Source organism: Varanus komodoensis, unplaced genomic scaffold (genome assembly GCF_004798865.1).
Source record: "Varanus komodoensis strain SLA01 unplaced genomic scaffold, ASM479886v1 scaffold30, whole genome shotgun sequence".
NCBI classification, from domain to species: Eukaryota; Metazoa; Chordata; class Lepidosauria; order Squamata; family Varanidae; genus Varanus; species Varanus komodoensis.
Window position 1 is genome coordinate 2,044,029 of NW_025335762.1, and position 22,932 is coordinate 2,066,960.

The 22,932-nt window shown below is 51.5% G+C and overlaps 1 protein-coding gene across 6 annotated transcripts in view; it reads left to right on the plus strand.

The window, feature by feature from the left end:
• The window catches only part of FGFR1 (fibroblast growth factor receptor 1), a 93,306-nt gene extending 70,682 nt beyond the window's left edge, over positions 1 to 22,624 (plus strand). For 3 of the 6 annotated variants that reach the window (XM_044437303.1, XM_044437302.1, XM_044437305.1), the window contains 11 exons: positions 1,425 to 1,569; positions 4,794 to 4,996; positions 6,719 to 6,864; positions 7,797 to 7,918; positions 9,094 to 9,204; positions 10,836 to 11,026; positions 12,103 to 12,225; positions 14,613 to 14,683; positions 16,775 to 16,912; positions 19,020 to 19,125; positions 19,945 to 22,624. In XM_044437303.1, coding sequence (XP_044293238.1) covers positions 1,425 to 1,569; positions 4,794 to 4,996; positions 6,719 to 6,864; positions 7,797 to 7,918; positions 9,094 to 9,204; positions 10,836 to 11,026; positions 12,103 to 12,225; positions 14,613 to 14,683; positions 16,775 to 16,912; positions 19,020 to 19,125; positions 19,945 to 20,121 — 1,533 coding nt within the window. In that variant the 3' untranslated portion in view covers positions 20,122 to 22,624. Of the gene's footprint in view, positions 1 to 203; positions 355 to 1,424; positions 1,570 to 4,793; positions 4,997 to 6,718; positions 6,865 to 7,796; positions 7,919 to 9,093; positions 9,205 to 10,835; positions 11,027 to 12,102; positions 12,226 to 14,612; positions 14,684 to 16,774; positions 16,913 to 19,019; positions 19,126 to 19,944 lie in introns of all 6 variants that reach the window. The other 3 variants (XM_044437304.1, XM_044437307.1, XM_044437306.1) reach the window with 2 other exon arrangements.
• The last annotated feature ends 308 nt before the right edge of the window (positions 22,625 to 22,932 follow it).

Below are 22,932 nucleotides of genomic sequence, written 5' to 3' on the forward strand. Positions count from 1 at the left end.
CCCGGGGGAAGATCTCTTTGAAAGGGCTCAGAGGGTGTCCCTGGAGGGAGTCAACTGCGGGGGGAAGCGGGGCAGACGTTTAGGGTCCCCCTTGCTTGGGGGGTGGGAGCACAGAAGACGTGCATTCGTGGTGCTGTGTGTGTGGGGGCTTGGTGCCTGTCCACTGGCCCTGAATGACCGCTGTGTTGTTGATCTTGTTCTAGCACTCGGGAATTAATAGCTCCGATGCGGAGGTGCTGACCCTGTATAATGTGACAGAGGCTGAGAGCGGGGAGTATGTTTGTAAGGTTTCCAATTATATTGGTGAGGCTAACCAGTCTGCGTGGCTGACCGTCACCAGACCCATGGCTGAAGGTAAACGGGACGAATGCCACTTTGCGGGCTCTTGCTTGGACGGCCAGTCCTTAGTGGCGGAAAACCAGACTCTCGTGGCTCTCCTGTTTCTGCTCTGTTTCTGGTGCCGTAAGCCATGGAAAACGCCCGGAAGGGGCCGATCCGTTCAGTTTCGTGACCTGCTCCCCACGCCTTTTCCTTTCCTGTCCTTCTCTTAGCCTTCCCTCTCTATCGATTCAGCCAAAGTCAGAAATTATCCCACACTTTTCTGCTGGAACATCAAGCCGATAGTTCTGGGGTTTGGGCTTCCAGGTCTTTTTCTGGCTCCATCTGCCAGAGAAGTGCTTTAATTGTCTGATTTATAGCAGGTTAAATCAGTCAATGTAAATACTGTCCGACTCTAAATATAGTGTCATTTTAAGACAGCAGAATCAAAACAGCATTTAAAAATGCACATCCGTGCCCTTTAAATGTTCATAAATTTGCTGTCACCAACTTAATTGAGGTGAATCTACAAATTACACCCCCCCCCCAAAATTTGCAGGGCTTATTTTTTGTACATCTAGTCGAGTTCCTGGGCTTGTCCTCCCCATTTCTCCTGTGTGTATCTCTGTCCAAAGAGATGGGCATGAGCTTTCTCTTCTTCTAGTGCGTACTAATAGTTTAATCCAGACTGTTTCCCACTCCTCTCCCCCTCCCCCCTCCCCCCCCCTCCCCCCCCCCTTCCCCCTCCCCCCTCTCTCCCCCCCCCCCCCTCTCCTGTTCCTGCCCCCCGAAACTGGGCTGGTCGCTCTCTCCCCAAGGAAATGTTTTCCATGTGGCCCATCACCAGCATGTTTAGATGGGCAGGGAAATCCAGTTGGTGAAGGGTTGTTTTTTTTAACACTGCCTCTTCGGGCCCACCTGGGCAGAGAGGTCGCCTTAGGGCTCTCTGTTAAAATAGGTCTGCAGTGGTGTCCTCGCTCCTTAGGAGGCCTCGGGGCATGTTCTCCCCTCCCCCCTCCCGCATCTTGGTTCCTAAAGGGGTCCCGTGTGCTCGCCCTGTTTCCCTCTTCCTTTTTTGGCTTGCTTCCATTTTTTCCCTTCTCTAGACGGCTGGTGTTAACACAACTGACAAGGAAATGGAAGTCCTTCACTTAAGGAATGTCTCCTTTGAGGATGCTGGGCAGTACACATGCTTGGCGGGTAATTCCATTGGGATCTCCCACCACTCTGCATGGTTGACGGTCCTGGAAGGTATATACCGGTCCCGTTCCTTTCTCTACCTCCTTGCTGTCCCCTTCGGGGTTCGCGGACGAGCCTGCCACGGTCTGCAAGAGTCCGCTCTGTCGGAGGCCAGGAACGGGGAGCGGCGGGGGCGCCCCAATTCAGTTCCCTCCTAGGGAAAGAAAAGTGGCTCAGCCAAGACGGTGGCGAAGAGCTTGGGGCATGGAAACATCCCCGATGGGCCCGACCAGATTCGGGGCAGAAAGCGCCTTTGGTCCCGCCAGTGGGCCCTCCACTCCTCTGGAGCCCTTCTGTCCCCTGCTGGACCGGGACTTGTCTGGTCTCCACACCGGCGGCTCTTGCAGGCCAAGCAAGCCTTCCTGAATTCCCAGCGTCGGGTTTCCACTGGAGGTTTGGACCTGGGTTTTTCAGCAGGCCGATTCCATTTCTTAGGCAATGTCAGTCCCCCTCACCTTGGGTTTCCGTGCCACTCAGCAAGGGGGAGTGGGAGTCTCTGCCCCTGCTGGGCCTAAATCCCCCCCCCCCCTCGCAGTGCTCAGGAAGAGCTAAGTGCCGTTCGAACGGGCTTGTGTGGGATGCATTGGCAGAGATCACGATGGGGATAATGGAGTGAAGCGCTTTGGGATGCTGCATTTCCCAAGTGAGAGACGGGCATCTCCTCTTGGAACTCCAACCCAGATCTTGTGAGCTTTGAGAAAGGGTTAAAGGACAGCCCATGGGCTGCAGTTAGTATAATCAAGACAGTGCCTGAGGGGGTTTATTTGATATTGTGGGAATTCAGGGGTGCAGTTACCCCTTTTTTTCTTTTTTTTTTTTTACACAGACCCTACTTACTCTCTCTTGCATATTCCCACTCATGCACACACAAACTTCCAATACGAACAAGCATTTTGCACTGTTAAGGAAGTGTGCAGAATGTGTGCATCTGATCAGACTCCTGCCAGGAAACCCCAGCTCTGGATTGCAGGCTAGTGTTGGGACGTCTGCCCTTTCTGCCCTCCATCCCTGTGAAGCAAGTGCTTTCAGTTTGCTCAGGCATGGAAACACTTCCATCAGCCTCGCCTCCAGGTCACAGGAATTAATTCTGCACATTGTAGTCGAAAAGATCCACCAGGCATCAGGTTGCTTTCTGAGGCCTGGTTGCACTGACCTGGTAGTTAACTCTACTGTTCTTTCTGGGTCAATGCAAAAAAGGGGTTAAAATGATGCACTTCGGAACCTTGAAGACAACAAGCAGAGGTTGCCCTTTTCTTACTGGGATTCTTGCTGAGCATGGCAACCCTAAGGCAGGGGGAGCGCTTTGGTTCCCATAAGGATCAAGAATCGGAATGAGCTTCTAAAGAACTTGTCTTCCCAGCCATATGTTCGCAAATGTAGCTTTGCTTCTCCATGGCCTTGCCTTGAAAAGGAATGGAATCTGGCTTTGCTGAGTGGAAGTCTCTCCCGTTTCTCCTACATTCTCTTTGGGATCATAGTCTGCATGGAATTCGGTTTTCTGAGCCCTGCTCAGCTCTTTTTGGTTGATGCCGCCATTTTTTCAGCTATGAGCAACTGGCTGGCAAGAACCTGTGACTTCTGAGAGGTTTGCAGTCGTTGGTGTGCCACTGGTGTGAGTTACACACATACATGGAAAAAATCTTCTGTGCCATCAGAGCTTTATTTTCCTTGTACCCACCTAAAGTTCTATGATCTGAGCAAAGCAAGATGGTGCTCATTTCTTTTTGATCATAGGTTTAATCCATCCCTGAGATGCTTCGTCTGGGAGGCAGGAGATGAGACATCTATTTCTCTCTCCTTAAATGGTAGCCCTCTCTACCTGTGCATAAACATCCAAAGACATCTGTTTTTGTACCAAAGTTTTCCTCCTGGCAGTTACCCACTGCAAGGGCCAAGATTTCTGCAACCATATGGCCCTCATTCCAGGAGTCAGCGCCATCTTGGAAAGCAGCTTGTCTTTCACGCGGTTGCTGCACAGGCGGCCTGATAGAGCAACTGATGAAACTGAGCATCTTTGGCTCCTGATTCACTGCAGGCTCTGATCAGTGTGATGGGAAAGCTCACCTCAGCGTGGCCTTTCCCCAGAGCCTGGGCTGGGGAGTCACAGACTGACTCGGGATGCTTCCAGGCCAGACCCTTCTATGAGTTTGGAGGCTGCTCTTTTCCTGCAGAGTTAAAGCCCACAATCCACAGCAAGCAAGAAGAGCCAGGTATGTTTGGCTCACAAGGAGGCATTGTCTGGCAGGGTATTTCCTGGTATAGTTGACTTCCCTAACACCTTGTCTGACCTGCCACTCCCAGCCCACAGCCCCAGTACCTTTTCTCAACTCTGAGCATACACATAGATAAATATTGCTCACCTTTGAACACACCTCCACTTAATTTTAATCTTTTTAAGCAGAGGTGCACTGTTTTACTAGCTCTTAATTTTGAAAAATGGAACCTACAGCATTCTTATCTTAAAGTTATATGTAGAGAGAGTCATTGTGATGTTACATTTAATTCCTGCCATTCCTTCTCCTGGAACATGGAGAAGACAGAGGCTTCTCAACATCTTCCAGGGACACAAGTCTTAGCCTAGGAGTACAGTCTCCGCTTTCAAGGGAGGAGAATGGATTGGGGCCCTGGTGTGGGACATTATCACACCTCCTTCCCAAGCTGCATTTACCTTGCAATGCTGCTGCCCTTCACCCACGAAAGAGCAAGAGAGGCTCTTCTCTGATCTAGCTTGCCCTGGGTCAGTTTCGAACGAAGAAAGCCATGCTTCTTGGTGAGAAGCCCGAGGCCAGCTTTCCTTTTCACCTTGCTCTCCTGATGCATCCGCCTGAAGCACCCATCATCCCCAGAAATCATGGGCAGTACTTGCTGGGGAATGTGGGAACTGTCCACAGCCCCAGGGCACCAGCTTATGCTGTGGGAGCCAAATTCCTTATGCCTCTGCTGCAGGATCCCTTCTGGCCCAAAAGAGATTTGGATCCTAGAGGAGGTGCAAAGCCCTGGATTTGGGCTCCCCTTTAAATCCAGACAAGCTCCAAGCAGAGGCCATGGAAGCATGGAGAAGGAAGGGCCCCCACATACCCTTTGGCTTTGGAGAGGTCATCTCCTCAACTTAAACATCCACCGCCTGTTCCAGAGATGGTCAGGTTGCCCCAAGAAGTGAAGGTCTCACCTAAGCATCTAGGAAATTCCGTAGGTGGGCCGCCTTGCACGCTAACACCTTCTTTGCACCGATCCAGCCATTGAAGACAAGCCCGCCATGATGACCTCCCCCCTGTACCTGGAGATCATTATTTACTGCACGGGGGGCTTCCTCATCTCCTGCATGATCGTGACCGTCATCATATACAAGATGAAGAGCACCACCAAGAAGACGGACTTCAACAGCCAGCTGGCTGTGCACAAGCTAGCCAAGAGCATCCCACTCCGCAGACAGGTAACAGAAAGTAGATAGGGGGTTTGATGGCATCTTTGGCCCTCCCCCAGGCAGTCGCCTGCCTACTTAGTTGCAGCTAAAACATGAGCTTTCTAGTTTTAGGGAGCAGGGCAGGTCATGGATTTAGCAAAGCTGTTTGGGTGGGGACGGCTGGAACTGGGACTTGGGAGACTCCAGGTTATGTTGGAGCAGGTCAGCCCAACTTGCCACCTGTCAAGATGAATGGCTCGAGCAGCAGTTTGAGTTTGACCATCCTGGTTTTGCTGCCTGCCGGAGAACAGCGGAAATACAGAGGATTAGTGAGCTGGCTGGTGAGCAGTGCTTTGACCAGTTTCCAGACCTGGGTTGGAGACTGCTGGAGATTCAAGCCACGTCCAGTGGAGCTTCTAGAATCCTGAGTGAAGTGTGCAGAATTTGAACTCAGTGTGCATGCGAGTACATGTGACCACTGCAAGTACACGGTTGCTTCTCTCCAGTGCCTTCTCCTGGCCAGGTTGGGACCATGCCAGCCCTGGAGAAACAAGCCGAGTCCAGGGTGGAGGAGACCTGAAGGGGCAGAAGCCTCTTTTTCTCCTGAGTCACCTGGATTCCTTGCCCTTTGGACCCCTTTCTGCAGCAGTTCACCCCTTTGTGGCACATGGGACTGGCCAGCTTGATCCGTGGGGCCCGCGTGAAGCTCATGCTGCATCTGAGCAGTATTTGGCTGGAGAACAACCAGCCTCATGGCCGCTTCTTCAATCCGTAATGGGTCTGGGATAACTGGCACGACTGTGTCGTTGTGGAAGACAGAGGTCCTGATGAAGACTGGTGAAAAAGCGCAGTTCTAGCTGGCCAGTCTAATTTCTGCAGAAAAGCTGAGAGAGACCAGATCAAAGCAGGTGGGGGAGTTAAGGAGACACAGAAGCACAAAGGGTGGGGAGCTCTGTCTAGACACCATGTAAGGTTCTGTCCATAGGCGTCCTGGCTACCCTCTGCGGCCTCATTGTTGTGACAATGGCTGAACGATCATTCCAATAGGCAGAGGTGCTGCTTTTGCAGTCGTGGTGCTTGTCAAGCAATGCACAACCCTTTGGCCTGTATAAATAATGCAAATCAAACTGATCTGGATATCCCACTGTCCCCACCCCACCCCACCCCACCCTGAATTATACCCATTCATCGACTGGAAGTCCTGTCCAGTCCTGCTTCCGGAATCACATCAAGCATTGTCCACATGCATTAGGCAGCGTTGCGCAGTCATAAGGGCTAGAGGCTTCGGCGAATGGGGCGGCCTAGAAATTTTCTAAATAAATACATAAATAAAAGCTTGTCCTTTTGAAAAAGCATGCCCAGCTCAAGTTTTCAGCATGCTGACTTTGGCAGCCAGTATTTATTCACTTCTTCAATGTGTGCTCTGCCTTTCTACCGAGAAAAGTGGCCCTCACCAGAACTCAATTTCACATTTTCATCACGTGGATCATGGAATACAGGGCAGTCCTGGTCACTGGGCTGTGAATCTGTGCCTGATAGAACTGTAAGAGGGAAGGCTGGAGTGCTCTGGGGAAAGGGTTTTGCAAGCACCTGGGGAATCAAATTAGTTTGCAGTGGCAAGGACCTAGCCCTCATGAAGGGAGATGTGGAAGCTATGGCTGGAGGCAGGCAGGGCTTTTTCCCCTACCAAGGCCAAACGGACCTGCTCCTGGGCTCTTTGCCAAAGGTAACCCCACTCTCTCCTCTTTTCCACTGCAGGTATCAGCTGACTCAAGTTCCTCCATGAACTCGGGCGTAATGCTGGTGCGCCCCTCGCGGCTGTCCTCCAGCGGGACCCCAATGCTGACAGGGGTGTCTGAATACGAGCTCCCAGAAGACCCCCGGTGGGAGCTGCCCCGAGACAGGTAACAATTCCAGACTGGCATTTCCTAAACCTTTTCTGAGAAGGGCTCATCTAGCCCTGGAAGACCATGGCAGCAGTTATCCAGGTGGGATTCTTCAGGCCCTACTTGGAGGCGCCAGGGATTAAATCTGGGACCTTTGGCAAGTTGTCTGCCACTGACCCATAGCCTCCAGATGTCAGTAGGGAAAGGTTTTGCATCCACCTGACCTAGCAGGCATCTCGTTTTGGCATCGTACCTGTTGGAACAAGGCAATTCTTACGTTGAGTGTGTGGCCCTCCAAGGGGAGGTGAGCAGGATGTGCTTTTCCCTGGGCAGAAGTGAAAAATCCCCCAAAATTTCAGAAGCAGGGGCAGGAAAGCTCCAGAAGTGTTAGATGAACTGAATCATCTGTACTTCGTCGGTGCTTTCAAAAAGGCTCTACTTCTCTCAATGCCTGGTGGGTTACTACTCAAGAACTCGGAAATTGGTCCTAATAAAAGTATTGTCCATGTGTGGAATTTGGAACATGCTTAAGCACCTACCAAGAGAGTGGTCTTTACTACATGTGTCCAGAAATCTTAGGTCGTCCCTCTAGCAGTTCCAGTGACCTCCATATCTGAAATACCCACTTTTTGGTTCTGAACTTACTTTTCCTACTATGTTCCTTGCAAGCGTCAGCAAACTGAAGAATGGAAACAGACTTCTCTGTTCTCTAAAGCTGCATTGCAGAAGGGGAAAGGTAGCAACAACAGTCCTATCTTGACAGTAAAATTCCTTCCCAATCTCAGATTATGGGGCCCAAGAGAGCAAAGCCAAACTGCCTGCCAATTTTCCCTGAATGGAGAATGAGCAGAATTCCTGTTGCGTGTGCAGCTGCTGCAGTTCAGCACATGCAGAACCACCATGTGGGCATGGTATTGCCGCTGCAGAACCTTTCTCTTCATCTGTTCTAGGTTGATTCTAGGGAAACCACTGGGAGAAGGTTGCTTTGGACAGGTGGTGCTGGCTGAGGCGATAGGTCTGGACAAGGACAAGCCAAACCGAGTGACTAAAGTGGCGGTGAAGATGCTGAAATGTAAGTGAGGACCTTCGTGCAACTTCTGCCAAGGTTGCCCTGGGTTCCCCCAAACCCACAAGAGCTGCAACACTCCCCTTTGTTGCAGATGGCTCTTAAAGCGCATTTTCTGCCCTTTTGCTGTTGCAGCAAGGAATCATGGAGGACGAGATTAAATGTTCTGGAATAATTTAGGCTGTGGGCAATTACATGCCTGCCTCATTCATCACTTGGTGGTTGCAACGTCAGATGACAACTTCTAATTATCTTGTCTCGGAACGGATTTTGGAGAGCTGGAAAAGGCACAGGGGAGGGCAAGCTGTGCTTGTGTAATCGGGGTATTTTCTGGCTCCAAAAATAAATTCTGTTTGGCAATTTGCTGTGGGAGGAGTGGGGAACTTTTCCTTGGTAGATCGAACTCTGCTAAACCAGGTGCCAAAAGGATCTGACATCAGAACCGAGAAAACCAGGACTTGTGCTGCAAAGACACCTGGGATGTCAACAGTGGGGGATGGGGGGTTGGTCTGTCCAACCTTCTAACCACCACAACTTGCTGGCTATCAATGTCTGTCCAGTCAAGCTACATGTCATCAAGTTACGATGAGTTCATTGTTGCATGTCCACACTTGAAAATACCCTGTGCATTCTCATGCTTTCATTTTCGCTGCAAACTTTTGGTTACACACACCTTGAACCTTTCAGGGACAGGATGGGATGGGATTCCAAACCTGGAACTCTGGGTTGCTGAGGGACAAATAACCCAGAGTTTTAACATAGCGGCAAGCTATGAGTTAGTTGAAGAACTGGATGCAAAGCTGAAGCAGTAGTTGAAGGCAAGGATGGGGAACCTATCTCCCTGTAAATAGTGTTGGATTCTGTTTCCCATCATCCCCAGCCATTAGCTCTGCCGTCTGAGGCTGATGGGAGAGGAATTCCAAATTCCAAAAGCTCCAGGGTCAGTCCCCAGGCCCAGGTCTCTTTCAGGACCACCATTCTGAGGTGAGAGAGGAGCATCGTCCCCCAAAACCGGCTCACTCACAAGTTTTCCTGCTACCAGTTTCGTTTTCCCTGCACCACATTTATCTGTGAGACTCCAGGCAGCACTCTTGGGAAGGGGAAACATTTGGCCTGGCTAGTTCCAAACGGAGCTGCCTCCATGATCTGCCCACGAGAACCTCGTTTGCTTTTTCCTTCAGCTGATGCTACCGAAAAAGATCTATCTGACTTGATCTCTGAGATGGAGATGATGAAGATGATTGGCAAGCACAAGAACATCATCAACCTCCTTGGAGCGTGTACCCAGGATGGTAAGGAGGACTTTGCATCCTGTGCCAGCAATGGGATCGTGGGTAGAGATTCTACATTGCATGCAGGTCGTAGGTCCAGTCCGTGGCCTCTCCAGTTAACAGGGTGGGAAAGATTTTTTTGTCGGAGACCCAGAAGAAAAGACAGTGCTAGCTGGAGTAGTTATTGGTGCCCCCAAACAGCTGAATAACCATGCTTGCATAGAAGAGAGTCACAACCTCTGTCATTCCCCAGCCAGTAGGGCTGGATGGAAAATGCTGAGCGTCTCAGGATTTTAGGTTTTGTCTAAACTTGTGCAGGACCGCACCCTAACAGGTTTGTCTGACTTGTCCTTCCTTTCCAGCTTTGCAGGGAATGTGGAGGTTCATGACGGGTTGTTAGACTGAAGGCAGTTAGGAATGCTGGCAGTTAGGAATGCATGAGTTGTCGTTTAGTCGCAAAGTCATGCACAACCCATCATGATCCCATGGACAGCATTCCTGCAGGCCCTCCTGTCCTCCACCATCCCCCAGAGTCCTCTTAAGCTCACACCCACTGCCCCAGTGACTCCACCCAGCCACCTTATCCTCTGCCGTTCCCTCCTTCTTTTGCCGTCAATTGTTCCCAGCATTAGGCTCTTCTCCAGGGAGTCCTTTCTTCTCATTAGGTGGCCAAAGTATTTGAGTTTCATCTTCAGGATCTGGCCTTCTAAAGAGCAGTCAGGGTTGATCTCCTCTAGGACTGACGGTTTGATTGCCTTGTGGTCCAAGGGACTCGCAGGAGTCTCCTCCAGCACCACAATTCAAAGGCCTCAGTCCTTCGGCACTCAGCCTTCCTTATGGTCCAGCTTTCACAGCCATACATTGCAAGTGGGAAAACCATAGCCTTGACTATACACACTTTTGTTGGCAGGGTGATGTCTCTGCTTTTTAGTATGCTGTCTAGATTTGCCATAGCTTTCCTCCCCAGGAACATGAATGCTGAAAGGGAATTCTGTGCACCTTGCACCTTGGCTTCATTGCACCTGTGTGTGCACCTGGGCTGCATTGTAGCAGAACGGGCTCCCACAGAGCAGAGGTGCAGAACTACTTGCGGCCCACGGGCTGACTTGCATTTCCCAGAGGCCCTTGGGGGCCGTCAGTGGGTGAGGCCAAAGGGGCAAGTCCGAAAAAAAGCGGCCTTGTTCAGCTTTCTTCCTCCCAGTAATGATACCTCAGCAAAGTCATTCAACCTTCTCGAATTGGAAGAACTGTGAAAAACTGGAAAACCACCAAACCACCAGTGGTTGAGGAAGAAGGCTGAGCCGCAGAAGGGGTCATGGCTGTCGGGGGAAGTGTGGAGGCCCAGATCTGGCTCTGCACCCCTGCCACAGAGCCCAGAAAGGGCTGCAGACAGAGGCACCCCCTTCCTCTGGCAACAGCCTGAAAAGTTCTGCTTGGGTGGGTGGCCCATGCTGCGGACAAGGGGAGTCCTCCTGTCCCTGAGTCACAGGCACACATGCGTGCTGGCATTGCGCCACATCAGTTAGATACTGGAAATGCCCGTTGGCCTGCACCAGGTCGGGGACCGCATTCCTGCCCGACTTGACGTTCCGGCAGTGGGAGCCACGCTTCTGGTTATCTGTGCTAAGACCCCGCTTCTTTCCCTGTGCCAGGTCCGCTCTATGTAATAGTTGAGTACGCCTCCAAAGGGAACCTGAGGGAATACCTGCAGGCTCGGCGCCCCCCAGGCATGGAATACTGCTACAACCCCACCCACATCCCCGAAGAGCAGCTGTCTTTCAAAGACTTGGTGTCCTGTGCATACCAGGTTGCGCGGGGCATGGAATACCTGGCATCCAAAAAGGTGAGCCGCCCCCGCAGCCAGAAGTGGTTAGAAGTTCCAGACTTACGGGGAGAAGGTGAGAAAGGGGTGGGGGAGAAGTCGGTTGGCATGCACATAACCAAAGGATCCATTTCCGGTGATCTGCTGGAAGGCCTTCCCCACCTCTGGGTTCATCCCCTGCAGCCAGCAGGCGAGACTCGGGTGGCACCGACCCTTTCTGGAGAATAGAGAAAAGCAGCACTTGTGAAAGGCGGTTTGGTTCGAGTGAATCCTGCAAACTATTCTAGCGCCGACATTTGGGCACTGCAGCTTTTGGATCATGGGCCTACAGAAATCCAGGGCTTTGCTTATAATTCGCCCACCACTGACTGTGATTCTAACTGTACTGGGGGTTTTGCTGTCGTTTGCGCCAGCGTTGTGTGGATACCTGCATTTTGTGGAAGCGCAGGCAAAAATGCCAAATGTGGTAACTGGGCTGAGTGTTCACGTTCCAAAAAACATGGTGCTGATACTTCTAAAAGCAAGTCTTTTCCCTTTCTGGATTGTGAACATTTTTTTGAAAGTGGATGGGTAAAGAATTCCATTAGTCGCGGGGTGGAACCTTCGTACTTGGTGTCATTTGTTGCGTGATAAAAGCTGTAGCAAATTTGCCTTGTTTGCATGGAAAATGCAGGCTTTAAAATTTAGATTGATCTCAGCACAGAATTTTGCTTTATCATGTGCTGCCGCTATTTATTTAAGCATTCCCCAGCCTGTTCCCCCCCACCCACCCCCCGCGATGTGTTGGACTGCAGTTCCCATAGTTCCCAGCCCACAGAACCAGTAGGCTGAGAATTGTGGGAACTGCAGTCCAGCATGTCCGGAGAATGGCAAGTTGGGAAGTGCCGATAGATTTTTCCAAAGCATTCTAATCTCAGTCCCCGGCCTGTGCTGAGGAATGTGGCACGGTGGGCATGTCGTGAGCAGAGCCGCTGGAGCCGGGGGTCAGACTGGATGGCCTGAGAGGCCCCTTCTGACTCGCTCTGTTTCTGTGTTACTGTGTCTTCCTGGGCTTTCCTCCGCTGAGCTCCCTAACGGCTGTTTCTCCTCCTTTGCAGTGCATCCACCGCGATCTGGCTGCCAGAAACGTGCTGGTGACGGAAGACAGTGTGATGAAGATCGCTGACTTTGGCCTGGCTCGGGACATTCATCACATAGACTATTATAAGAAGACCACAAACGTGAGTGGCGTGTGAGGGGCAATCCAGTTGTTCTGAGAAGTGGCCATTGTCTAGTACAGGACTGGGTAGCATACAGGCTGAACTGGCGGCTTCTGGAAGGGTGTTTCCAGGTGTCTGCTCACCACTTACCTGGCCATGTTGGAGCAGTTTTCTCCACTGCCACGACGCATTTAGCCAGGATGGGGTACAGTCCCCCTCGGCCCACCCCGGCCTGACCAGACCTGCATTCTGCACTGTAAGAAGTGGGAACTTTGCAGTGGCACTTGGAATGAGGCAGAAACCTTTCTGCAGCTAAACCAGTCTGAACTGGGACAGTATCCGGGGAGCAAATACCTAGGAATGCTTTGAGAACTGCCTTCAGCTCCCTGCAAGGTACAACATCGCTATGCAACTCATTCTACCCAAGAAAACCTGAATCCAGTGGCCCATGCGTTCCACGTCGATTAAGAAAATGTGTGCAAATGCACTGAATTTTCACAATGGGCTTTATTTCCGCTAAGCACAGGGAGTAGGAAGAAAGAGAATTGGGCGCAGAGTTCTGCACCGGCTTCCCAAGGTGTGAGGAGTGGCACTGGTTGGAATCTTGGTCAGAAGGTTGGGGCTCGGCGCCACATGACTCGTCCCATTCCTGGTGACTAGCAGAGGCAAATAAATTGTGGAAAGATGCACACAGTGTCTCAATCTGGGTAACCCTCCTGGGTCGCAGAATCAGTTCTTCTTGGACACAGTGAATTAACTCTTACGTCCAACCCCTTCTTCTGGAGAAGCTGAAGGATTAGTGCAGGATTCTTCCCAGGACTTGTCCCCTCCTAGACCAGGCTCCATTTGGCTTCATTCATCCTTCAGTCCCAGGATGGTGGGAAGGAACCTCCCCATAGAGGACACACTTCAGAACAGAACAAAGCCAAGTTACCTGCACTGTGATAATTGTGCATGGATGGCTCTTTAAACTAATTCTATTAAAATTCTGCCCACGGAAGACCGTAGACTGCCTGAACTGGGCAGGGAGAAGCACATTTCAAAAAGCACCTCAAAAGGAGATACTTGGTGCCAGAGGAAAATTGCTTTAATTCAATCTTACAGGTTTTCTCATGCATTCTTGACTGGCATTAAGCCAGCCACAACTAAAGCACCGTATTAAAATGGATTGAGTGATGCCTTCCTGCAATCTGATGGGAAGCCTGCACTGTAGCCTTGTATGTTTAAATTGATTAATGATTATGGAAAGTTTTTTATCGAAACTCTCTAAGTATCCAATTAGTGAAGCAACAGACACGTCTCTTGTTTCACCGGTTGCCCTTTCCACTAGTGAATGATTCAGTCAAGGAAAAGCCTTTTGAAATACTGCATAGGCTTTAACTCTGCAATTATGGTACTGCGGGGAACTCAAGCACGTCGCTTGCTGCAGTGCCCAGCCTGTAAGGAATCAAGATTTTAAGCAACTGGGTCATTTTCTCATCCCTGCAAATCAAATCAAAACAACAACAGCAAAGGGATTTTGCTAGGCATGTAGTCAAAAACTGGCTTTGCAATTTGCACCACATTTTTTTAATCGTATACATGACAGATTTGTCTTTTTCAGACATGCTTTTTGAAATGGGTTTAGATTGCTTCTGTGTTGTTGCTTTGTTATGACCAGAGGGTACTGCGAAATTAACTTAGCCTCATTTTGATTTCAAATGATAGAAAAATACTGGCAGAACACATAATTTAGAAAAATTCAGACCACCAAAGCAAGCTGCAAACTTCATGGCAGGCATGAGGAATCTGCAGTTGATAAGTTACTTCCCCCTCTGTCTGGGCAGGGAAAAGCTCTTATCTCCAGTCACCAGCTGGTTGGAGATAAGAGAGATTTTCCACTGCTCAGTGCAGAGAAAGGGAGATGAGAAATAAATGTCCTTCTTCTTTAAGCCAGTATGCGTGAATCAGCTGAGGAGAGAGGACTGAGAAGAATGTGTGAATGGGGTGTCCCTGTCTGAATCTGTGGGGTGTGAGAGTGAGGTATCCGTGCCCACTTGGAGCCCAGCCATACCCACCGTTGACATGTGCCCGCAAGGAGTTTTTTGAATGGCACTCTTGACTTCTGGCCTGAAAGGATTCCCAACCCATGCACTGGGGAAAACTAAAAATCCCCAAAGCTCTCTAGCCAGATCATCCTGGGGAACAGCTTATTTTGGACCCTAGCAGCTGGCAGTCAGTTCCCCAAATTATAATGCGTGTCCTGTAATAGCCTCATGCTTACAGCTGAGGGCAAACTAGGAAGCCCTCTGTTAAACCAGAGCGTCTCCGAACCCTCTCGGGTCTTCTCTGCCACCTGAATCTTCCATTCTTCTCATCTCCCGTGTGAACCACTCTCGGGTTGATACAGTGATCTTCCTGCTTTCTAGGGCCGCCTGCCGGTGAAATGGATGGCCCCCGAAGCTCTGTTTGACAGAATATATACTCATCAGAGTGACGTGTAAGTACCTGTGTCTGCTTGTAACACGAACGCACAAAGGTGCCTTAAACCGAGGCACATCTGTGCACCCACCTAGCGCACTCTGGCTGGCCGAAGCTCCTGCAGACGCAAGCAAAGCTGTTTCCCCGCTGCATCCTTTTTGAAAATGGGAAACAGCCGGGGGCTGAAGCGAGGGCTTCTGCAGGCAAAGCGTGTGCTCTCGGGGCACTGCTGCCCCTCGGGGGAGCTCACCTCTGGCACGGAGACTGGGGAGACCATCCTGGGGGCCCGTCTTGCCTGCCTCCATCGGCGTGCGCAGTTTGGCCTGCTCTTCCGGGCTCTCACTGCCACTGCAGTTGCAGCTGTTGCTTCGAGTTGCTGGCTGCTCCGTCAGCCCCCCTCACTCGTTTATGTCTCATTACGCTTATTGCTTCCCCTCGGAGAGCATCTTTCCTTCAGGCCCTGGCCAGTCTGCTCTCAGCTGCGGGCTCCCCTCCCCACCCTCCCCTGCCTCTTGCTCATTTGTGTGCAGATCACTGTTCTTTAAGTCTTCCGGAATCTCCAATTAAGCCTGGTATGCTGGGTATGATTCCCCAAGGTGAAGTAGACCAGATGTGATTCATCTTAGCTTAATGAAATGCTAATTACTGTAAGCAGGAACAGTATTTTCTGACTGCCAGCAGGACTTGTTTGTCTGGACTCAGATGCCAGCACCATCCTTCCTGCCAGTCCAAGCGCCTCATCCTTTCTGAGGGTTTTAGGCTCTTCACTGAGCATCTTTTCTCGTCTTCATGAGAAAGCATAGGGCACTTTATTCTCCATAGACCTGGTTATGAATGGACAGCTAGCAGTGCTTGGTGGAACCTCCATCAAAATCAGAAGTCTACCACTGAGTATCGGGAACTGACAACTGCCAACGGAGTAGGGCTGTTTCCTTTCTGCCCTGCTTGTGCACATCCCAGAAACATCTGGCTGGCCACAGTTTGAGACAGGGGGGGACTCCAGGATTCCTGGTCCTGAGCCACCAGCACGCTTTTACCTAACCAGGCGAGCACAGCCTTTTGTGCAGCTGCTGTGATTACCGACGGAAGAGGCTCTGCGACCCGGAGTCAGACCATGGGCCCATCCAGCTCAAGAGGGTTGCCACTGACCGGCAGCACCTCTGCAGGGTTTCAGGAAGAGCTTTGCTCCAGCCCAGCCTGGGACAGCTGGGGTTGAACCTGGCACCTTTGGCGTGCAGGTGTGCTCCTTCTCACCAAGCTATGTCCACTCCTTGGTGTCCGAGTACAATTATAATCAACAAATGCCTTGGCCATTTTTATTGCTTTGCTGCGACTTATGTGGCAGTTGTGTACCACTTCAAGGTATATAATGGGATGGATGTTTTTGTTCCCACCCCTGAAGTTCCTGAAGTGTCTCAGAACATTCATACAATAAAGTGGCTCCACTGAAGGAAGAAGCATTTCTCTGTGTACTTAAAAATCAGTTTGTACCCTGTTTGCATCTCGCACACCAAAAAGGCTCTGCGGCCAAACTCCATATATTTCCAAGTGAGTCATGAGCCCCAAAATGCATCGGACAGCATGTATACATTTGCAAAATGCATATGGGAAAATGTGTACTTGGAGAACCTGCTCGCAAACACGAGAGAAGAACGTGTGCAGTTCAAATGATGCAGACCTGAGCCAGAATGAACCTCAAGGTGGAATTCCAAGAACGTTGCCTAGCAACTGTTTTGCTGATTTTCATATCTGTAAAGCACCGTCAGCCCCAGGAACAACCCTTTAGCTAGAACAGTCTTCCCTGACGTGGTGGTCTTCAGAGGCATTTGGACTGCCACTCCCAGAATTCCCATCCAGCAGGGCCGCTGGCTGGGGATTCTGGGTGTTGCTGTCCAAACGTGTCTGGAAGGCACAAGGTGGGGGAGGCTGAGCTAGAAGACGAGACACCAGGTCTGTCCCATTGCAGCATCTGGAATTAGTACCAGGCTTCCCTGCCTGGTGGAGGTTGTGGGGATCCCAGTATGTCTGGGGTGGGAGGTCATTGGGCTGGGGACGACGAGGGAGCCACGTGCTCCGGTTCTCACACACGCCGTGCTTGCTCCCGGCTCAGGTGGTCCTTCGGCGTCCTCTTGTGGGAGATCTTCACGCTGGGTGGATCACCGTACCCAGGGGTGCCCGTGGAGGAGCTCTTCAAATTGCTCAAAGAGGGGCATCGGATGGACAAGCCCAGCAATTGCACCAGCGAGCTGTGAGTGCCAGGTGGTGGGCGGGGAGGGCAGGGCAGGGCAGGGCAGGGCAGGGCAAGCAGCGGGTTTGAGGGCATGCCCTTCCAGCATCGGAAAGGGAGGAGAGGCGGGGTTGCAGCCCCGTCTCAGCTGCTTCGAAAGTGTGGAGAGCACCCTTGTTCGGCCGCTTTTAACCCCTTGCTGGCTCCAGCGTGATCATTGTTTTGAACAGACAAGAGCATTTCTGCGAGGAATTGGTCCCTGCACCCTGTTGCTGCAGCCCTTCGGTGTGAATTTTGCTTTGCCAGCACCTGCTCCTTGGGATTCGGTTCTGAGCGTCTGTTTCATAGTGCTTGCTGGGTATCCCCCTGCTCCCGTGTTAGCCACACGCTGTTGCGAGCTCTGCTTTGAGTCCAGACCGTGGAGGCTGAATCGCCATTGTTATGAATCATTTCGTTCCTTTACCATCCGGTTGCCGTAGCTTTGGCAGCAAGGTGACCGTTACTGCCATGCGTTCTGAACTGGCCCTCCCCTCGCACCGAAAGCAATTGGGCGAACTGAACACCCACAAAAAATAGCAGTAACAATTTCATTACGGCAAATTAAAATGCAGCAGCAAAATATTGACAGTTTAGCTTGCAGGGATGTATATCTCAATCAGCCTTAAACACAACCGATCCCTTCCACCCAAAGGCCAAGTAAATAAGTTTTATGTTCCACCCCGCCAGGCGAGGTGCCCCTCTCTGAGAGACCCTTCCACAGCCTGAGGACTGCAGCTGTGAAGGCTCCGTTTTTCCAGATGTTTGACTTTCCCATGGCTAGCAGATTTTCAGGGGAAGTAAAGGAGAGAAGGGATAATCTGTCCAGGTGCTACTCGGAATCTCTAGGTCAGCCCTCCTGTTACATGAGTGCCTCTGAGATGTTTTTCATCAGCAGCTTGGAGGGAGGGAGGGAGGATGTCAAAAGACCCATCAGGCTCAGCAGCCGGCATGACAGAGCAGGACCCCTGCCGGTTGGCAGATGCATCTATGGGTCTGGCAGGCATTCAGCATTACTTTCCCAGCCCCTCGGAAGGCTAATGGAGGCTCCCTTTCCCTTTCCTTTTGGTTTTGTTTTCCTCAGCAGGGGAGTATCCCAGATTGACCCAGGGAAGGGCTGCTGCATCTGGGACTGACTTGGGCTTTTGTACTGAGTGGCCTTCAGCCCCTTCCCGTCTTGTTCCAGCCTGCCCTGCCGGTGGCCCGTTATGGGGATTTCTCGGCATTGCTGGCTCGAACACACACATTTTTGGCACGGGGGTTTCTGCATTCACAGAGTCGGAGGATTATGAGGAATCGATCCATTTTGAGGTGGGAATTGGTCAGATTCCCTGGGTGCCACTCCCCAGACTCCAGCCCGCTTGCTCACAACTGTGGCTCGGACTTCCTGGGGAGCTTACCCTGTGTTCACGCAGCCGTAGGGTGGGATAGAATAGCCCAGAGGCCTTGCGGGAGCTAAGCAAGCCTGGGACTGGTCAGTGCCTGGGTGGGAGACCCCTGGGAACCCCTCTGCGGAAGGCAGCACAATCAACAAAGCAACCACTCACTATTATAGATAAGAGTAAATTCCCCCGTCTTGGAGACAGTGGACAGAGTGCTGGTTATGGAACCGAGGAGCCTGGTTTGGAGCCTCATCCTCACCAAAATAAAGGCAGGTGTGGGGGCGGGGGAGCAGAGTCCAAACGCTGGGGCTGGTAGCGCACGGGATGATGGGAGCAAGTTCTTAAGGGCCTGCACAGAACTCAGGTGTTCCCCATGCACTAAGCGCCCAGGGATCCCCGCTGACTTTTGCACCCCTGTTGTTTCTTTGTGGCAGTCATGCCTAGAAACACCCTCGTTTATTAGCATAGCCCATGAGATCGGGCAACCTCTGTTCAGCCGAAGCAGAGTTTTATTCAGAGATGTAGCTTCTGTCGCGTATGGAACTTGGAACCAAGCAACCCTTCCCTTGGAAGTCCTGCTGTCTGTGCTGCCCAGAATGGCATCTAGGCTTCTTCCGTGCTGAGACTTCTGATGCAGCTGCCAGTCCTGCTCCCTCTCTCTGGGTTGCAGCTGCTTGTGGCACAGGACACATCCCTTCCCCTCCCCGCAGGTACATGATGATGCGAGACTGCTGGCATGCCGTTCCCTCGCAGAGACCGACATTTAAGCAGCTGGTGGAAGACCTGGATAGGATCGTGGCCATGACCTCCAACCAGGTAAGGCACCCAAGACCAGGCTTCCCCAAATCCAAACATAACCGCACAGAACGAGGGGCCAAGAAGGCCCTCGGGTCCAGCCCGGCTGCTGCAGGACACCACGTTGCACCACCCCGCTCGGCAGATCCAGACTTAGCCCTCCTTTCTTCCTTCTGCCCATCCACCCATCCTGCTTTCCTTGCTTTGTTCATTTCTTCCCCACATTTATATGCTGCTTTGCCTGCCAAAAAGCCATCAATGTGGTATATAGCCACATTGCAAAGCAACAAAGCCATGCACTAACTGGAACTGCCTTGACTGTATGGGCTGTATGGCCTCTTGTTTCTGCCTCAGCCATCAGTTCTCAAAGGTAGGCCCTCAGCCGGTGCATGAAACACTGGGGCTGACATCACTGGTTTGGGTTCCTAGGGTGCCGTCTTTTGGGCTCCGGGCCCTGGAGTTCCCAGCTCCCTTCCCTTGCCACAACACAACTCCCCTTCCTTTCCAGTTTCACACAGTGATCTCCACGGGAGCAGTTTTGGTGCTTTCCATCCCATGGGGCAGCCTTTCCAAACCTGGTGCTCTTAAGGGTGGCCATGGGAAGTTAGGGGAGTCGCCCTGCAAAGCATCCGGCAGGCACCAAACTGGGAAAGCTACACGAGGCCCACTTTTCTTTCGGCTTGGAGAAATCCAGGTTGAATTGCCTCTGCAGGGTTACCTTCCTTTCTCCCTGGGGCCTTCTTGCCAACGCTGTCTTCCCAGCTCCAGTTCTTGGCACAAAACAGGTGCCCATTATTTCCCTCAGTAACCAAACTCTCCCAACTCTTCCATTCCCTTCAGGAATATCTGGACCTCTCCATGCCATTGGACCAGTATTCTCCCAGTTTTCCAGACACCCGTAGCTCGACCTGCTCTTCGGGGGAGGACTCGGTGTTTTCCCACGATCCCCTTCCTGACGAGCCTTGCCTTCCCAAGCACCCCCCTCAGCTTTCCAATGGCGGACTCAAGAGGCGCTGAAGCGGTGGCTCCCCAGGACATGTGCAAGCCCTCTGCGCATGCATGTGCGGCATGCAAGCGTGACCGAGTGAACCTTCTCGCGTATGTGTGTGCACCTCTGTCCCAGCTAGACTGGTGGCAGAGTGCCACTGCGGGCAGCTACCCCGTCACCCTTGAGCTGTTGCGTTACAGACCTGTAGAGACTTCCATCCCGAATAACCAGCCCTCCCACTGCTGCTGTCTCCTCAGAGCTGCCATTACCGCAAGCCCCCGACCTACGGAAGAGGCGTTCGTAGGGAATCTGGGCTTGGATCCTCCCTGTGGATTAAGTTGAATTGTGTCATTTCCCCCCCCTCTCCACCTTTTGGCCAGTGTCTAAAAAACAAAAAAAGGAGTCCCAGATGCTGTTCCAGACAGCGGCGTTTGAGAAGGATTCTGGGAAGAATCACATTCCTAAGAAGAGGAGGAGCTTCTCTGCTCTCTCTTTCTTACTTGCAAAGCTAAGCAGTTCGACCTCTGACAGCTCAATAAGCTAGCAGGAGAGCTGACGTGTGAAGCCGGGGCCGGCAGGACGTCCCCGATCCGGCTGCAAACTGGAAAGTCTTAAAGCTCACGTGTGCCTCAGCCTGGAATCCATACCTGGGACCGGTTCCTAATCCCAGCCCTCTTAAAGCGCGATCCTGTGGACGTGCATTCTGAAGAGCCAGCCCCGCTTTTTTCCGCGGGCCTTGCTTTTGGAAAAGCGTTCATAGGATCGCAGCCTTAACTGGCGCGTTGCTGACCAAATGTGGAAAAGACCAGGTACAAAGCAGAGCGAGATCCTTCATAGCTCTGACAGTGAGTCGAGAGGTGGCCAATGAAAGCAGTGCTCAGAAGAGAATAGCAAAATTAAAATTGTGTGTACATAGCTGCAAAATGTATAAATATGAATTATATATTTACGTGTCTTTTTTTTAATGGTGGTTACCAGAGATAATATCACTTTGGTAGTAAGTTACTAGTGGCTGGTAGGTATCAGTTGCTATAAAAACAAATCATATATTTTGCTACATTTGCTGGGGGATTTTTGTTCGGGTTTTTTTTTTTTAAATTATGTTCTAAAACTTATTTCAATCTAGGTACTTCATTAAAATTGCTGCTGCTTCAGTTTTATATGGGGTTATATTAACAGTGATTTTGTCGGTAATGTTGGAGAGATGTAGTCACGAGATGACCCCTCCTCCCCGCCCTTCCGCATCAGCCACTGCCGTTACCTTCCGCTCTGGCCCCCGCCTTTGCTCACCGAGGGACTCAGTGTTGCCTTTGGACTCGGGGCCCAGTCCGAGGTCCTCAACCTACAGGGTCTCGCACCACAGTATTGCAAGAAAGGGTGGTTCCTTGTTAGGTTCGGAATTCCTGGATTCTTGACCCAGTGATGGAGTTAGGAAGCACACTGGCCCAGTGAGTTGGGGGACACCCCCTTTTCTGGCCTCCTCAGAAGACATTTATTCTTTGCAGGTAGAAACGGATCCCAGCCTCTGGAGGGCGGGAACCTGGTCTCGCCGGCTCAGATTCGGCTTCCGTTCGGTTTGAGGGACCAAGAGCAAGGCCAGCGGATGCCTTGCGGTACGCCTCTTGCCCGTCCCCCGCGAGTGCCAAAGAGGAATTCTGTGAGTGCCGCACGGCAGACCGTGGGCACCTGCGCGGCATCCCTTCTTTCTACGAAAGGAGCCTGATGCCGTGGGGGAACTCTGCCTTTCCTCTTCAGGGCTCCTCTTTCTCATTCGAAGGAGCCACCTGGGTGAAAGTGCGGTACACGTCCCCATTCCTTTCCAGAGATGTTGTGGAGACTTTTCAGAGCTGCAGAGTTGCTCTTCCTCCTTCCCCAGCCTCTTTCCACCCCTCTGTCCCCCTTAATCAGAGGGAATCGCAACTGTGCCGTGTGGGAGGGGGGCAGACCTACCCCCTTCGTGGTGTTTTGGACCAGCACTTGCATTATGAGCGACCTGGCACCTTTCCTTTGATGGTGGACTGCACCTCTCCATCATCCTTAGCCCACATGGCCAAGAGCTGTGCTGGCTGGGGATGCTAGGAGTTGTAGTACCATACATCTGGGAGTCACGAGGTTGAGCATAGGCACACATCTTCACCTCTGGAATCAATATGACCATTGGATGCAGATCCAACACGCAGACTCCCAAGTGCTCTTTCCTCCCCTCTTGCAGGATGACCCCACCCTCCCCAGTCTATGAAACCAGGGGTTCCCTCCTTGGTACAGAAGGGCCAGAGCCGTGTCATTCGTACTTGAAAGCATGTCCTGCCTTTGTATGGAGTTGGATTATTGTGTTTTTTTAAAAAAAAAATCTGTAATGAATTTGGAATTCTTGTAATTTATTTTTTAAAAACAAAGATTTTAACAGAGAGTCCTGGAACTATCCTGACAAAAGCCGATATTCCTGTTGCTTCCCTTTTGTGTGCCTTTTTTTCTCCAGAATCTTACGGGGGGAAATGAGAATAAATGATACACATTTATGTCAAAATGGCATCTTTTGTGTGAAGTGCAGAATCTGTGTATTTCGACCTATGGGCCTGAGTGTCCTTCAAGCGATGAAGGTCGCATGCTGGAGTCCGGGCAGCCAAGGGCTGGGCTGGCTTTGGGCTTGGGGGATCCACGCTTGTGTCTCTGTTCTTACCCGAGCTCCTGTGTGCGCCAGCTCGAGCAAAGCGTAAAGTGCCGGCTGAAAGTCGGAGTCAGTACCTGCTGGCCGCCTTGGGGCAGAACCAGTCACAAAGAGAGGGCGCAGAGTGCACGTAGGTCCCGGCTGTGGGGTCCTGCTGACTGCCATGGGGTGA